This window comes from Nothobranchius furzeri, chromosome 2 (genome assembly GCF_043380555.1).
Source record: "Nothobranchius furzeri strain GRZ-AD chromosome 2, NfurGRZ-RIMD1, whole genome shotgun sequence".
Classification (NCBI taxonomy): Eukaryota; Metazoa; Chordata; class Actinopteri; order Cyprinodontiformes; family Nothobranchiidae; genus Nothobranchius; species Nothobranchius furzeri.
The window spans coordinates 76,107,654-76,123,462 of record NC_091742.1 but is presented as its reverse complement, the minus strand read 5'-3'; the positions used below and the strand labels follow the sequence as shown (position 1 = coordinate 76,123,462).

General features: G+C 43.0%; 2 protein-coding genes across 2 annotated transcripts; one reads left to right on the top strand and one right to left on the bottom strand.

Moving 5' to 3' along the window:
- Positions 1 to 1,252: 1,252 nt before the first annotated feature.
- Positions 1,253 to 3,703, top strand: LOC139062051 (uncharacterized). Its single transcript, XM_070542224.1, has 3 exons — positions 1,253 to 1,481; positions 1,819 to 2,327; positions 3,239 to 3,703. The coding sequence occupies exons 1-3, from the start codon at positions 1,253 to 1,255 to the stop codon at positions 3,701 to 3,703; spliced, it is 1,203 nt and encodes a 400-aa protein (XP_070398325.1).
- Positions 3,704 to 11,166: 7,463 nt separating this feature from the next.
- On the bottom strand, positions 11,167 to 13,813 carry LOC129156070 (uncharacterized). Its single transcript, XM_070542217.1, has 6 exons — positions 13,487 to 13,813; positions 13,161 to 13,372; positions 12,811 to 12,907; positions 12,253 to 12,694; positions 11,524 to 11,554; positions 11,167 to 11,245 (listed from the first exon to the last, which is right to left on the bottom strand). The coding sequence occupies exons 1-6, from the start codon at positions 13,811 to 13,813 to the stop codon at positions 11,167 to 11,169; spliced, it is 1,188 nt and encodes a 395-aa protein (XP_070398318.1).
- Between the last annotated feature and the right edge of the window lie 1,996 nt (positions 13,814 to 15,809).

Genomic DNA, 15,809 nt, shown 5'->3' with positions numbered 1-15,809 from the left:
GTAGCGCCACCTCAGGCCCTATTTATATTAGCGCCTTCCCTCAATGATAGGTCGTCCAATTACTTGGTGGCAGGTGACTAATCCCACTACATAGAGATGGAAACAAGATTCTCCAAAAGCAATCTTGATCTCATGAAAGCAGTTCACTGCCTTCAACCTCAGTCTCCCTCTTTTCTGGATCCTGACATGTTAAGTCCTTTGCAGAAAATGACAGGAAGTGGCAGTGAGAAACTTTCCGATGAGATTCTTGTGGCAAAAATAATGTTGGAGAAAGAATTCATAAAGACTGATGATGATAACAGTGAAGAGTTTGTAGGCCTCTCCACCGTTTGCAAATATCTACATGGGTATAAGAATGCCTTTCCTCAGCTCCATCGCATGTATGTGACCTCCCTTGTGATTGGAATATCAGCAGCATCATGCGAGAGCTCTTTCTCCACTTTGTCTCGTGTTCTGACCCCGTTCCGCCGTACTACGCTACATGAGAGAAAAAGCAATGTAGTCATTCTGGCTCACGAGAAGGCCATGACAACAGGCCTAGACATGAATTCATTTGTTAGGACTTTTGCACAGAAAGCAGACGGCTGATGCTGTAATGACTGATAAAAGCAAGCAAGCAGGCAGTGTAAGGAATGGATCAAAGGAAAAGATAGATATATGGAAAAGATAGATATATGGATAGAAGAACTGTATTGATGATAGCATAGTTTTCTATGTATTTTAGGGATTTGGGGGTATGTGATACCCGAAAAATTATTTCCCAGTCCCAGACCTGCACCCCCTGATATTCTACCTGCACCCCTTTGCAGTGAGCTTGTGTTTTTTTTTTTTTTTTTGTCTTTCAGCAGCTGGTGGAGGTGTGCTGGTTAGTCAGTGTGTTTACATGCAGCCAGTAACCCTTTTAAAACCCGAATATTCACAATAACCCGGTTCCGCAGGTCCATGTAAACACCGCCAAAAACCCGGATATGCTCATAACCGGGCTTTTAAAAACCCGGTTACTACACCTGGGGTAACCCTTTTCTAACCCAAATGTTTGGTCGTGTAAACGCATATTGGGATATCCCCATCAAAGCGTGTGTTCTGCGCATGCTCTGTTCGCAAGGAATCTTGGTCTTTTGAGTAGCAACACATCTTGTATGCGCCAGAATACCAGAAGTAAACAAGTTGGGAGCAACATGGCGAGTCGTGGCACAGCACCACACTTTTGGTGTGACGAGGAAACCTCTGTCTTCATCGGTCTGGTGAAAATATGAATGTTATGTCTTTTGTTAAAGGCCGAAAGTACAGAGGCAGCGAAATATACAAGAAGGTAACCGAAAAGTTACGCGAAGCAGGGTTTGTAAGGACACCAGACCAAGTCAAGTATCGCTGGAAGACACTGAAAAAGGCCTACTACAAGGCGAAGAAACATAACAGTACCAGCGGGTCCAATCCATCTTCTTTTACAGAATACAGAAACTGTTCAAAAGCACAGACTGGTTAAGTTTATAAGAAAAGAAAATGTGGAGAGAGAAACACAGACAAATGAGACAGAAATAAATGAGGATTATACCAGTGTAGAACAACCTATGACAGACACAAACTCAGATGAAGATGAACAACATGAGGGAGTTCATGAAACGACAAGTGATACAAATGTACAAAATGACATACCAGATGAGCATGAACCAAAAGTGTCAGATGCAGAAGAAGTACCTGTTTTTAGAAGGAATCCTACTAGGGAGAAAAGAAAACCCAGTCACCTAAAGGATTTTATAACTGATCATTGTGGTAGCGATGAGGTTTATACTACAATAGACTATTGTTACTGAGCAGTTTGTGGCATCCCAAACACATTTGAGGAAGCTATGGGATCAGTTAACTCCAAGAAATGGGTAAAAGCTATGGATGAAGAAGTAAAATCTTTAAAAGAAAACAACACTTTCACTCTTACCACTTTACCAAAAGGAAAGAAAACTGTGGGAGGAAAGTGGGTTTATTCAGTCAAAAGTGACAACGAAGGACAGGACAGATACAAAGCAAGGTTTGTAGCCCAAGGTTTCAGTCAGAGAATGGGAATAGATTATGGCGAGACATTCTCTCCAACCGCTAACCTGACCAGCATAAGAGTTCTTCTGCAGAAAGCAGCACAGGAGAATCTGTTACTCAACCAAATGGATGTGAAAACAGCGTATTTACATGCTCCTATTGACTATGAAATCTACGTTGATCAGCCAAAAGGTTATGAAGAAGGGGAAGGTTTGGTGTGTAAATTAAAGAAATCCTTGTATGGGTTAAAGGATTCCGGTCAAAACTGGAACAAGATCCTGCACGATAACTTGACTGTAAACAATTTTAAGCAAAACCCCGCAGATCACTGTGAACAAGGAAAAATAGTTCTGATTATTTGGGTTGACGATTTAATAATTGCGGCAAGCAATGAAAAAGAAATGGAAGGAGTGAAAAATATGCTCTCAACCAGATTTAAGATGAAGGATTTGGGCAGACTTGAGCATTTTTTGGGTATTGATTTCACTCAGTCTGATGGATGTGTGACAATGTCACAAGAAACATATGTTAACAAAATACTGACAAGGTTTAACATGGAGAACTGTAAGCCCAGGGAAACTCCATGTGAACAAAAGTTGAGTTACACAGGAGATGCTACTAGGATGAAAGATGTCTCTGTTATATTGCACTACTGAAGAGATGGCTGCAGACATTATGACCAAGCCTGTTTCTAGGTCAAAACTTGGAAAGTTTGCAGGTATTATGTTTGGTGTTTAGAAGAGACAAAGAGGGGGAAAACAAGTTATTAAAACCAATAGGGTTGTTTGTTTATTATTTTTTTGAAGACTTGAGCAACATGAGTTCAAGAGGGGGTGTTGAGATGTTCAAATTTGTGAACTCATGTGCTAAGCTGTGTAAACTGGTGTTATTAAGCAGGTTGTGCTTTTAGTTATTCACCACTAGGGGGGCACGCACACTGCGTCTTTACGTAACAGTTGCTTGAGGAGAATGGAGTCTCTGGTGTGGACGTTCAGATGTGTGTGTCGCAGTTTCTAAATAAAAGACACGAAGAAAGCACTTTTGGTCCCATCTTTCTTTTCCTCGAGTTCATACGCGATTGATGCTGCAACGCTCAACATGTTTGTTTATGACGAAGGCGCAGGTGACATTCTGACATGTCACCTAAAGGTAAAGAAATATCTTTTAGAATCCACAAGTTTCATAAGAATGCAAAAAGTGATAATAGTCGAACACTAAGAGAGAACTTACCCAACACTTTCTAAGGCCTGTCATGTCTGCTCTAGGTGGGTCAAGTCGCAGGTCCAGGCACCGTGGAGCCGCTACACTTACACAACATCAACAGTTCATGGAGAGAATGCAGCACACAAAGAACCAATGGTTTGAGCAGCAAAGGCAGTTGAGACATGCCAGTGATGAGGCACTCATGTCTCAAATGATTTCTGAATCAACCCGTTCAATGGGTTTTGTTGTTACCCAACTCCTCACAGGGTTAAGTGCATTATTCCAGCGGCCAACTCCTCAACCCATATTTAGTAATTCTCAGTCCCAGCCTATGTTTCAGCCATACAACAATCATTTTGATAACAGGCAACCACCTGCTCTTCCACATCGATTTCCCTATTCTCATAACAATCAGCCTGAACATGATCACAGCGAGGACCAAGATTCTACACCATTCTGCCAACTGTAGTGTCCCACCTTGTAATCCATTCATCGATTTGACAGACAGTTATTTTTGTGCAGTTCGTAGGAAGTATGTTGTTGAAAATTATTTTTGTGAAAGGTTTACACTTTGCACCTTTTTTGCACCTTTTGTACACCTTTTTTTATTATGTAACAAACATTTTCATTAACTCTTTGTTCTACATATGTGCAATTGTAAATCCCCTGAAAAGGGGAGTGAATGATAAAAGAAACACGGACACGTTATTCCCTCTGCTCAAACGTGTATTGAATCACTTAATTCAACTCAAATTCATACAGAGTCATCACAATGAAACAAGTGAAAAGTGCCAACCGTCATCTTCTTAAATAGTTAGCATCGTCGGCTATGGACTAACGGTGGCTAAACCTTATTCAACAGCTCCAAAACATAGTAAACAACGAATCTACCACACAGTGCATTTCCGAGCGTTCCATTGGTCTGGTTACATCTTACAGTACAGGTGTGCTCATGCATACAATCTTACCTGAAAAGGGGAGTGAATGATAAAAGAAACACGGACAGGTTATTCCCTCTGCTCAAACGTGTATTGAATGAGCCAGGAGGGTCGTGCTCTCTTCTAAGGCTCACTAGCGCTAGACTCCCTCCGGTGGCCACACTTCATTACTACAACGACTAAATTGCAATGAAGTTTAAGATGCATAACGGAAAAAGTACTGACAAACAATGCAAATGTAAACAATAATGAACCCGTTTCTTATTATTCATTAAATCACACATACTGGTAAACACAGTAAACAGTAATTAGAACATTTCAACCCATCACATACTCCCCCTCACAGTTAGATGTTGTCCTCAACATCCTAGGGTGTCTCTATACGTGGAAATAAACACAAACAAGTGGAACAAAGTTCTGACAAAATTAGACTGGCGGACAATACAATCTTTACAGCCACGACTTGTCACCAGTAGGAATATTCAAAAAAAAAAGAAAAAGAAAAAAATGTCATGTTTCCATACAAATAAACTGGCTACAGCGTTTGCTATGGGGCCTACATTCAAGTTCATAACGTCCTTAAGTCAAATGCCTGACATCAGTAGAAACTCATTGTTTTCTGTTACACCCGCATTTCGTGGTAAATGTCCATATATTTGTCTTATATCACAGCCCATACACAAAAGATGCTGATTGCCATATAGCTGTGGGCGCATCCAGGCTGGGGGTCTCACATAAGGGGAGAGTGCAGCAAGACTGTAGCATGACGGAGAACCAAGTTTGTCATACCTCAATGTCTTTGGGGGCCGACGCAGTCTTTGTGGTCGCTGCAATCTTATTTCCGTTTCACAGTCAGAAGTACGATCAGGCGGAGCCATTGGTGCCTCTACTTGATCATCAGGTAAGTTTTCAATCTGAATGTGTTGAGTTTCGGGATGCAGTTCATCTTTCCACTCAGACTGGTGAGGTCCCACTGCGTAGTCCAGTGGTTCTGATTCAGGTGTATCTGGTGCGGCTCCAATGGGATCATCTGTAGATTGAATAGGCTGAGTTGATGAGAGAAACGGAGAATGAATGAGATAGTAACCATCTTCACCATCGTCATCCTCCGATTCCTCCCTGGCGTCCTCCTTTGCTGTAGTTTTTTTCTTAGATTTTGCAGATGTGGGCATCCTACCTTCCAATGGTAGGTGATCGCAAGGCAAGATGTGATTCCTGTGAAATATCCTAGCTCTGCCTTTCCCACTTTCTGGTCTCAGTTCATACACAGGGATATTGTTTCCCACCTGTCGAACCACAGTGTATATGCTGTCCTCCCAGTAATTCCTAAGTTTTCCAGGACCACCACGAGGAGTCAAATTCCTCACTAACACCCGGTCACCTGGGGACAACACCGAGCTCCTCACTTTAGTGTCGTAGATCCTTTTGTTACTTTGAGCAGCTTTCTGTGCGTTTTCCTTTGCGATCGTGTAAGCCTGTTGCATTCCCTGCTTCCACTGTTCGACATAAGCATGGTGATCATGGCTTCCTGTTTCTGTTGGTAAGCTGAACAACACATCAATAGGCAGTCTTGGGGAGCGGCCGAATAACAGGTAAAATGGTGAAAAGCCTGTCACCTCTGTGCGTGTACAGTTATAGGCAAAGACAAGCTTATTCAAAGAGTCCTTCCAGTTTGTCTTGTCTTTCTCAGTGAGGGTCTTGAGCATCTGAATCAATGTCCGATTAAACCGCTCGACTTGGCCATTCCCCTGAGGGTGGTATGGTGATGTTTTTGATCCTGCCATGCTGCAGTATTTGGAGAGTTGACTGAAAAGTTGATTCTCAAACTCCCCCCCTTGGTCGTGGTGGATACGTGCTGGAAACCCAAACTTCAGAGCATAGTCATTGAAAATCTTGTCTGCTACTGTTTTTCCAGATTTTGATGTGGTGGGGTAGGCCTGGGCGAATCGTGTAAAATGATCTACAATCACTAGTATGTATTCATAACCACCTTTACACCTCTCTAGGTGTAGAAAATCCACTGACACAAGTTCAAAAGGCTGTGTGGTAACAATGTTCGAAAGAGGAGCTCGTTTCTCTGCTAGGTTTCTTTTGTTTCAAACATGTACATTTCATCACATACTGTTCTATTTCACGTTGCATGTAGGGCCAGAAAAATCGATCTCTGATCAAGCTTGTTGTCCTATCAGTACCCTGATGACCCATCTGGTCATGCAGCTCATTTAGGACCTGTGCTTTGTGTTGTTCTGGAAGAACTAACTGCTTCCTGCGGGCTGTCTTTCTCCAAAGTACACCATGTTCATCTGGTTCTAATCTGTCCCATTCCCTGAATAAACACCTAGTTTGAGGGCCAAGCCGGTCTAGTTCTTGGCGGGAAGGTTTCACTCCAGACATCTTGGACTGCAACAAAACTCTGATATGAGTGTCATTTTGTTGACCTAACCGTTTATTTGCCTGTGTTATTGACGGAGAACATTCCTGTGTGTCAACCAAACTGTGAATAGAAATTGGCATTGACCAGGAGGCGTGCGACTCTGACTGTGTCTCCACTGCCAAAGCAGTTGCTCCTACAACATCATAAGACATCTCTTCTGTGCACTCAGCCATCAAGTTTTCCACATCCAATGGCATCCGGGACAAACTATCAGCGTCAATGTTTTCTCTGCCTGGCCGATACTTCACTGTGAAGTTAAAATCAGCAAGCTCCGCAACCCATCTACTCCCTGTAGCATTTAGCTTAGCAGTTGACAACACATAAGTTAATGGGTTGTTGTCGCTGTAAACTGTGAAAAATGGGGCATAATACAAATAGTCGCGAAATTTTTCTGTGATAGCCCATTTAAGAGCAAGAAATTCCAATTTGCCTGAATGGAGATTGTAGTTTTTTTCTGGTGCTGACAGAGTCCGGGATCCGTATGCGATGACACGTAACTTTCCATTTTGTTTCTGATACAGTACAGCCCCAAGGCCTTTGCTGGAAGAGTCTGTATGAACAACAAATGGGAGAGAGAAATCTGGAAATGCCAGAATAGGTGGGTGAATCAAACAATCAATCAGCTTCTCAAGAATTTGTTGATGGCCTTCTGTCCACTCAATTGGAGTGTGGGATGGCACTACTTTTATCTCAGTGTAGCTTTGTGATTTTTTCCCTTTACAGGGTGGTCGGCTCTGGTCTTTACCTGGCCCTTTGGTCAGATCATACAGAGGGGCAGCAATGCGGGAAAAGTCTCTAATGTACTGACGGTAGTAGCTTAGAAGTCCTAAAATTTGCCTCAACTCACCAACAGTTTTTGGTTCTTTATCTTTTAAAACACGGACCGCTGCAGTATCCGAAGGATCTATTTTATTTCCCTCTGCTGATACTATTCTTCCAAGATAGCGGATTTCAGCCTTAAACAGCTCACATTTGCTGGGTTTTAATTTTATTCCATGTTGTCTGAGTCTTTGCAAAACTTTTCGAACATCACTGACATGACTTTCAAATGTTTTACTGAACACGAGTGTATCATCCAAATATGGGACGCATATTTTGTCACGAAGCCCTTCAAGGCACTCTTCCATGCAGCGTTGGAAGGCCGCTGGTGCATTCATTAGCCCAAATGGGATCCTATTCCATTCATATAACCCCCAGGGGGTGACAAAAGCGGTCAAATGTTTACTGTCTTTTGCCACAAACCCCTGGCGGTATGCCTTTCCCTGGTCAAGCAGAGAGAACATGGTGTTTCCACCAAGACCATCCATAAGGTCCTGAACTCTTGGAATTGGCTGCCGATCAGGATGCGTTTTTCGATTCAGTTCCCTGTAGTCAATGCAAAGACGCATCGAACCACACTTTTTCCTGACACAAACGACAGGCGAGGCATAGGACGAGTATGATTTCTCAATCCATCCATGCACAATCAGATCAGTCAAATAGTCCTTCATTTCATCATATAACGGTTTAGGGACTGACATGTAAGTACGGGCGACTGGTTCTGAATCTTTTAGCTCAATTTTTAACTGAAGCTTCTCTATACACCCAATGTCATTGTCAGATCGAGAGAAAGAATCTGACTCCTCCTTTAACATATCACGCACAATCTGTCTTTGAGCCTCAGTCAGGTGACTGAGATCAATAGGAGGCTCCCACGGTTCTGTAGAAGCTTCCCGGTCCTCACTATTGTGAGTCTGGATATCATTTATGCACACGGGTAGCTGCGAGTCATTTCCTGTGTTGACTGGATACACAGATATGACTGGCTGTGCAGTGCCGATAACTACTCTTTTTGTTAACGTGATGTCGCGATCTGTGGGGTTTTGTACACTAAGAACAATATTAGGCTGAACACCTTTCCGTACATTAAGCAGAGTGTCACAAAACTGGAGCCCCTCTGGCCATAGTGGGTTCCCATCAGGTTCAAACACCAACATAGTGTCCTCTTTGAATGGTCTGACGTTGATTCTGCATTTTACTTGGAGAGTACTATGGCTTGGCACACTCATTCTCGAACATGCTGTTTTAACCAGATACTCACATGCTCGTTCCACCCTTACCGCTTTAATGAACGCCTTCTCATTCCCCTTTTTAAAGTTGGGAAAGCCATTTTTACACTTTTTAAAAACCCCTCTTTTGCTTCATTGTTGTTCATTTCAGCCTGACCATTAGTAATAATGTGTTCAATAACATTAAAACCAATAATGGGGCGGGAAAGTTGGCTGCCTTTCATAACAAGCACTGGGACATAAAACTCTTGCGGACCAGCTGCTAGTTTAAACAACACTTCTACCCATCCTACGTATGGCATCTCTGTGCCGTTGGCAGCCTCAACTTGTAGATCACCTGGGTTAACAATTTCTGCTATGTCCCTGAGTTTAACATCTGGAATGTTCTCAGCTTTCCATGCTTCATCAACTGCACAAACTTGCGACCCAGTATCCCAGAGCGCTTCTGTTTTCTATTGTTGTAGGTAGCAGCTAATGAAACACTTCTTTCCCACCAGGTCGACTACTGTAGTGTCTTTCTTTGAGATACTACTTTTCTTTTTCCCTGTCGTTGTTTTGCATAGTTGTGTCTTTTTAACGGTTGTTATGGGTGGCTTACAGGTCTCTCTGTGTTCTGGCCAATGACTCTCCTGGCATTCTTTGGAACAGTAGAGCATCACTTTGCACACTGAACACTGTCCAAATCTTTTTTCTCCTTCCGTTCCTCCACAACTGGCACATTTTAGGGACCTCTTGGTGTGTATGGTCACCCCCTGTCCCGCGGGGGCAACCCTCCCTCGTTTAAAGGATACTCCCTTGTAGTAGCATGCATGCCTCTGTTCCCTCTGCAGCCAGCTTGGAAATGTTCACTACTTCCACACCTGTAGCAATGTTGGCAGAAGTTTTCTCCTTGCTCCTGGCATGTATAGCACCTCGGTCTGGCACGTGGCACCGGGTATTGTTGTGGTGCAAATCTTTGTTGAAACTGGGCAGTTCCTCTCATCAATCCTGGATCAGCTGGACCTTGGTATTCCTGTAGAGGCCCTCTCTGATGACGAGGAACCGTTGCACCCTCTCTGGTCCAGGTGGTAAACTGTGGGTGAGTATTTGACATGTGATAGGGATAACCATACTCTGGTCCTTGGCGCACTGCAGGTTGCGTATTATTTTTCTCTTCTTTGTTGTGGATGGATTCCCTGATCTGTGCAACCTCAGTTTTGAGGTCCTTTAGCAAAAGCATATCTGCTTTAATTTCTTTCAGGTCTGACAGAAAATCAGTGGGGAGTGTGGTAACATTTTGATCTTCCACAGGTTTCCTCTTACTACCTGTGTCACTGGACTGGACTGCATGCACAGCAGTAAATCTCTGTGTTGTGGCTCTCTTCTTATCCTGTCTTTCTTTATCATTAGCACAGGCGATATTTAGAACTTCAAGGAGTAGCTCATCTGAGGTGTTTGGTTTCAACAAATGTAGTTGGAGATCAGTCTTTATGCAGTCACTTTGAAGGCCAGTGAGAACTGTGTGCATAAACATACTTTGTACCAGTGCCGGATCATACTTAAGACCAGATTCAGCCTCTTGGGAAGCAAACAATATTCTTTGTCGCAGATCCATTGCACTAATAACAAAGTTCTGTGGTGTTTCTCTGCTGTTCTGCACTTCTGTGGTAAGTTGTTTGTATAACTCAGTTGCGCTTTTCTCTTGATAATGTGAACGAAGGATTCTCCTAAGAGTGGGAAGGGACAGATCACTCTTTCCTTCCAAGTAGCTGCGCAGCTGTAGACCAGGAACTATTGCCCTTATAACAGCATCCACTATCTCTGACTCGTGGTAACCTTTGCTGAGACCATTCTCTATTTGGCGGGCCAAGCTGGAAAATGTTAATCTGTCCTTTTGGCCGGGGTCACCAATTTGTCCTGAAATCTTGAAGTCTTTCCTCCATGAGCCGCTGTTTATATAGGCAGGAGCAGCCTGGACCAATCCGGTTTCAGTGTCCTTTAATTTTTTATTGGCCAACATATGCATTTCAGCTTTTTTCTGTTGAACTATGAGTTTTAGTTGTTCTAGTTCTTTGCTCAAGTTCTCCTGTTCCTCATCTTCCTGCACTGTTTTTATCATGTCCAATAATTCCAATAGTACTGACATTCCTGCATCTTCTAGTTGGCTCAGTTTGTCACTTTCAATATGCTTGCTGATCAGTGAAACAATAAAATTACGACTTTTCCCTATGATGTTTTCATTATTTGTTCCAGAAATGTCAAGATAATTACATATTTTGATCAGTTGGTCGCTGGTAAATTGGAAGAGGGCTCCTTTAATTTCAAACTGTAGACTTTCCACTTCTGAATCCATTTTTTGTTTTTTTTCAAAGTGTTGAGGTGCGCTGAAGATTAGTGTTTTAGCCAGTTACCGCAGAGCTGATGCTTCCTAGTAGCTTTCTTTTTTAGCACCTCAGAATGCACAGTCCTCTTGGTTTGGCGTCACCTTGCTTGCAGCTCCACCCTCCACTACCCGGGTTGTTAATGGGATGGTTTATGTGGGATGTTCTCCTACACCGTAGGATTCCAGCCTCGCAACCACGATCCCAGCGGTGCCTCCAAATGTAAATCCCCTGAAAAGGGGAGTGAATGATAAAAGAAACACGGACACGTTATTCCCTCTGCTCAAACGTGTATTGAATCACTTAATTCAACTCAAATTCATACAGAGTCATCACAATGAAACAAGTGAAAAGTGCCAACCGTCATCTTCTTAACTAGTTAGCATCGTCGGCTATGGACTAACGGCTAACGGTGGCTAAACCTTATTCAACAGCTCCAAAACATAGTAAACAACAAATCTACCACACAGTGCATTTCCGAGCGTTCCATTGGTCTGGTTACATCTTACAGTACAGGTGTGCTCATGCATACAATCTTACCTGAAAAGGGGAGTGAATGATAAAAGAAACACGGACAGGTTATTCCCTCTGCTCAAACGTGTATTGAATGAGCCAGGAGGGTCGTGCTCTCTTCTAAGGCTCACTAGCGCTAGACTCCCTCCGGTGGCCACACTTCGTTACTACAACGACTAAATTGCAATGAAGTTTAAGATGCATAACGGAAAAAGTACTGACAAACAATGCAAATGTAAACAATAATGAACCCGTTTCTTATTATTCATAAAATCACACATACTGGTAAACACAGTAAACAGTAATTAGAACATTTCAACCCATCACACAATATGTTTACATCTCGAGCCTTGTCCTGCCATAGTAGTTTATGTATTTATTCTCCATTATGGCAGGATAGGTGCTCCATAGCGCCTTACTTGAACCTCAGTTTTACCTCACATGTAAAAAGCAAAACCACAATGTTATTTTATTATGTGCTTTATTAAAGAACAAATGTTTTATTAAACTTACTAGAAAACTTGTATGTGTTGACATTTTATTTGAACATTGCATATAACTGTTCTTTTTCAGAGGTGCACAGCAACAAAGGAGAAGGCAGATAAACATATTTTAAAACTCATAAAGTAAAGCGTTTTTAAAAGTATCAAGCATACAGTTTAAAGTTGTTTGTTTCCTATCAGACCCGTTCGTCCTGCACACTCACGCTCTTACTAAGCACTTACGGAGTGGGACACGTGCAGCAAGGTAATCTGTTAGGGCCCGTCTGATAGCTGAGGCTGCACTGTTATCAGCCCTATTGACCTGTGACACAGGCTGTGGAAACAGCCTTTCTCCTGATGTGGCCTCCTCTGCCCATCTGGGATTAACGTACTCCTTCTCCATCTCACAAAAGTTGTGTAGAGCACAACAGGTTGCTACCGCGTATGGTGTAAAAGTGAAATGGAAGTCACTGCGCTTCAACAGAACACGGAAACGAGATTTCAGTCGACCAAATGCTATCTCTATACTTGTTCTAGCAGAACTCAAATAGACGTAGAAGCTTTCCTCTTGTGGTGTCAGTCTTGGGGACTGCAGATAGCCCTTCATTAGCCAGGGCATCAGTGGGTACGCAGGATCTCCCAGCAGGAAGAAATCCACATCCTGCCCCTCGATCTGCACTGCTCTCTAAAGTGGGACAGATAGAAATATTATTCTTCCTAAATTATGTCATAATGCATCTTAGATATGTGGCAGGTATCCAACTTGCATTTAAATACCAAAAGTTTTAATGCATTACCCACCTTTGGGAAGGATTGTGCATTGTTGAACAGATTGGACTGGCGGAGTGCATTGGCGTCATGTGCTGAACCAGGCATTTTGCAGCTCACACTCCAAAAACTATGGAAAATGTATCACAGTGAATCAAGATGTAGTGGGAGCGGGTTGATTTGTTGCAAAAAGTTAGGAAAATTATTTCAGGTCAGTAATGACATAATTATTTGTACATATAAACTGTGATGTTTTTTTGAACAGAGAACCTCTCAATTGATGTTTGTGAGTGGTTCTAATATAGCTTAGTGATGTGTGTCTGTCAACATTATATACAAATCATAATCATGAATACAAAAGCTGGGAATGGCAAAACATCTACCAGTATTTGTCATCACAGACTCCCTGGAGGACATAGGATGGCCATCCCTTCCTGTTTATGAAGTCTCTGTAGCCATCACTTGGAGGCAAGCAAGGGATGTGGCTCCCATCCACACAACCTATGATAAAAAGTAAAAAAAAAAGAAAAAGTATGCACACAGCAGTGTAGCCTACATACATAGTATAGTTCACATTTAGCCTACTCTCAGAAAACTACTGACATGAACAAGACATAAGAGCAGGAAATATTTTACCTATGATTTGAGGAATGGAGTGGGCACGTTCAAATCTTTGTGCAATGCCACATGCCTCCTCCAAAGTGGGTACCCGGATCAGTGTTTTGATGACTGAGTCGACCATTCCGTGGCAGAATAGGTACACCATCTTCTTCACGGTGCTCTTGTGCACTCCAAATTGGTTTGCTATCAAACGACACTCTGCACAGCTTGCTAGTTTATACAGCACCATGGCAACGCGCATTGCTGTAGGCACTGGTGCGCGGATGGTTACTACACTGGGCTCCATCACTCTTTCCATCATACCACAAAGTTTTGCAAAAGATTGACGTGACATACGGAAATTCTCACGCCAATCTGTGTCCGTGAACTCCATCATTACAACCCGCTCCCACCAGTCCTGACTGCGCACCTTCATCCAAAGTGTCCGCGGGGCTCTGGTAACGGGTACCGTCGATATGTTGGATATGTTTAGCGCAGCTCTCTCTATATTTGCAATTTCTTGCTCACGTACTCTCCTTCGAATGAAGGCCAGTACGCACAGTCGTTGTAAGAGCTGCTGGTGGGTCAATACCAGCAATAAAGCGCAAACAAACGCGCTCGCTATCTCTTCCGAACTGGGAAACATGTTGTTGTTTTCATGGATACCGGAACAAGATGAACTGGAAATGACGCATATTGCGTCTTGACGTCGTCCATACGTCCTGACGCTACCCCAACGTCCGCATTGAAAACGGGTTATGCAAATTAGGGTTAACTCTTGCTTGTAAACGGGTTATTCTCATCAACTCAGAAACCCGAATACCGACCATAACACGATCATAACCCGGATATTGGCTGCATGTAAACATGTCTCACTTTACTCCTCTCTCATCTGCTTCAAAGCCTGCAGAGATGCACTGACTACTTCTGAAGCACAGCACAGGTCAACAGAGTGAGACTGCAGCATAGAATTTGCAGACACCAAGGAACCCAGAACTTTTAGGAAGAATTTTCCTATTTCAAAGAAATTGTGCCTCCTTAACATCATCAACAGTCCTGATGCCTCTGTACAGATATCAACAGCAGCAGCTCTGTCCTCTGTAACCTCTGACAGGATACTCATAATAGCATCCTGATTTTCCACAAGGCACTTGGTCACATCATGGTGGCTTGTCCACCTGATCTCCAACAGTCGTTTCAGGGAGGGAACATAATGACGGTGGAAAAATGAGTGTAGAGATCCTGATAGACCAAGAAAGGTTTTCCACATGGCTCTGCCTGCATTGCATGGACCACTGCCAAGTGCAGCTGGTGGTTGTAGTAGTGGATGTAGGGAATATCCTTCCCTACCTTCTTCTGCAGTAAGGCCTGAACCCCACCTCTGAGCCCACTCATGACAGAAGCTCGGTCATAGCACTGACTGATCATTTCAGCCTGAGTCAGAGAGATGCTCAAGAATTTGGGTGGTAATAAATTCAGCATTTAACTGACTGAGGTCTAACAGACTGATCAGGTGTTCCTCTGGAATGCCGTTACAGACCAGTCTAACCATGACTGACTGATTCTCCACATTGCATCCTTCCCTAGTTCCATCACTTTTAATGCAAAACCCAGCATAATCTGCTTTGTCATAATTATCTTTGATCTTTTTTAATACCATTTTTGCCAGTGTTGCAATAATTTGTTTTGTATGTTGTGAGAGGTGTATTTAGCATTTTCTGTGATGTGTTTGTTTATTTAATTAAATTTGGAGTCTTTGGCCAGTGTGTAGTCGACCATTTGTAAGAATAGTCCTGCAGAGAAATCATCACAACTGGAGCTTTCCACACTAGTTCATTTACTGCTAGGAACTGAACTACTTCTCCAATAGTTTTTACATAGTATCTGTTTTTTTTATTTGAGTGGGACTTATTAAATTACCTATTGTTTCTCCTGTGGCCACTCTTTGGGACATTTCAGACCAGCTTTTTCATTTTTGATGTGGCATTGACTTGATGCGTGCTTTGTGAATCCCTTGTCCTTTTCCAGTGCTGTTTTCCAATTATTAAATCCTTGTTTTGTGAAAGTCAAATCCCTATCATTGTTCCCCCCAAGTTTGCGACATGGGAAACAAAAGCACACATCCTGCTTTACTGAATATTCCAGCCATGGTCTCTCACAATACCAGGCAGGGCAAAATGAGCGCATGTTCTTCCCAAAATGGCGGTTGGGGAAAACAAGAGCAGTGGGTTGGGACGGTGCGCTACTGTTCAGGCCTGTGTCACCCACAGCGACGGCTGGGTTGGTGGCGATGGGGACAGCAGGAGGGGCTGCGGTGCTTGTGCAACTGGTTGTGGTGAGTTGAGAACAGGCCCCCACAATGCGGCTTTAAAATTGAGGACAACCCCGAAGTAAGAAAAATTGCAGTTCCACCCTCATCCGCTGGGGGCTGG

Bases quoted from the DNA above. Each gene is read 5' to 3' on its own strand.
- LOC139062051 (XM_070542224.1), top strand. From the start codon at position 1,253: ATGAATGTTATGTCTTTTGTTAAAGGCCGAAAGTACAGAGGCAGCGAA. The intron at 1,482-1,818 runs GTTAAGTTTATA...GTTACTGAGCAG, and splicing joins CTGTTCAAAAGCACAGACTG to TTTGTGGCATCCCAAACACA. The intron at 2,328-3,238 runs GTAAACAATTTT...AAGTGATAATAG, and splicing joins TCCTGCACGATAACTTGACT to TCGAACACTAAGAGAGAACT.
- LOC129156070 (XM_070542217.1), bottom strand. From the start codon at position 13,813: ATGAAGGTGCGCAGTCAGGACTGGTGGGAGCGGGTTGTAATGATGGAG. The intron at 12,908-13,160 runs GTAGATGTTTTG...CATTTTCCATAG, and splicing joins GTCTGTGATGACAAATACTG to TTTTTGGAGTGTGAGCTGCA. The intron at 11,246-11,523 runs GTAAGATGTAAC...TCCCCTTTTCAG, and splicing joins TGCATGAGCACACCTGTACT to GGGATTTACATTTGGAGGCA.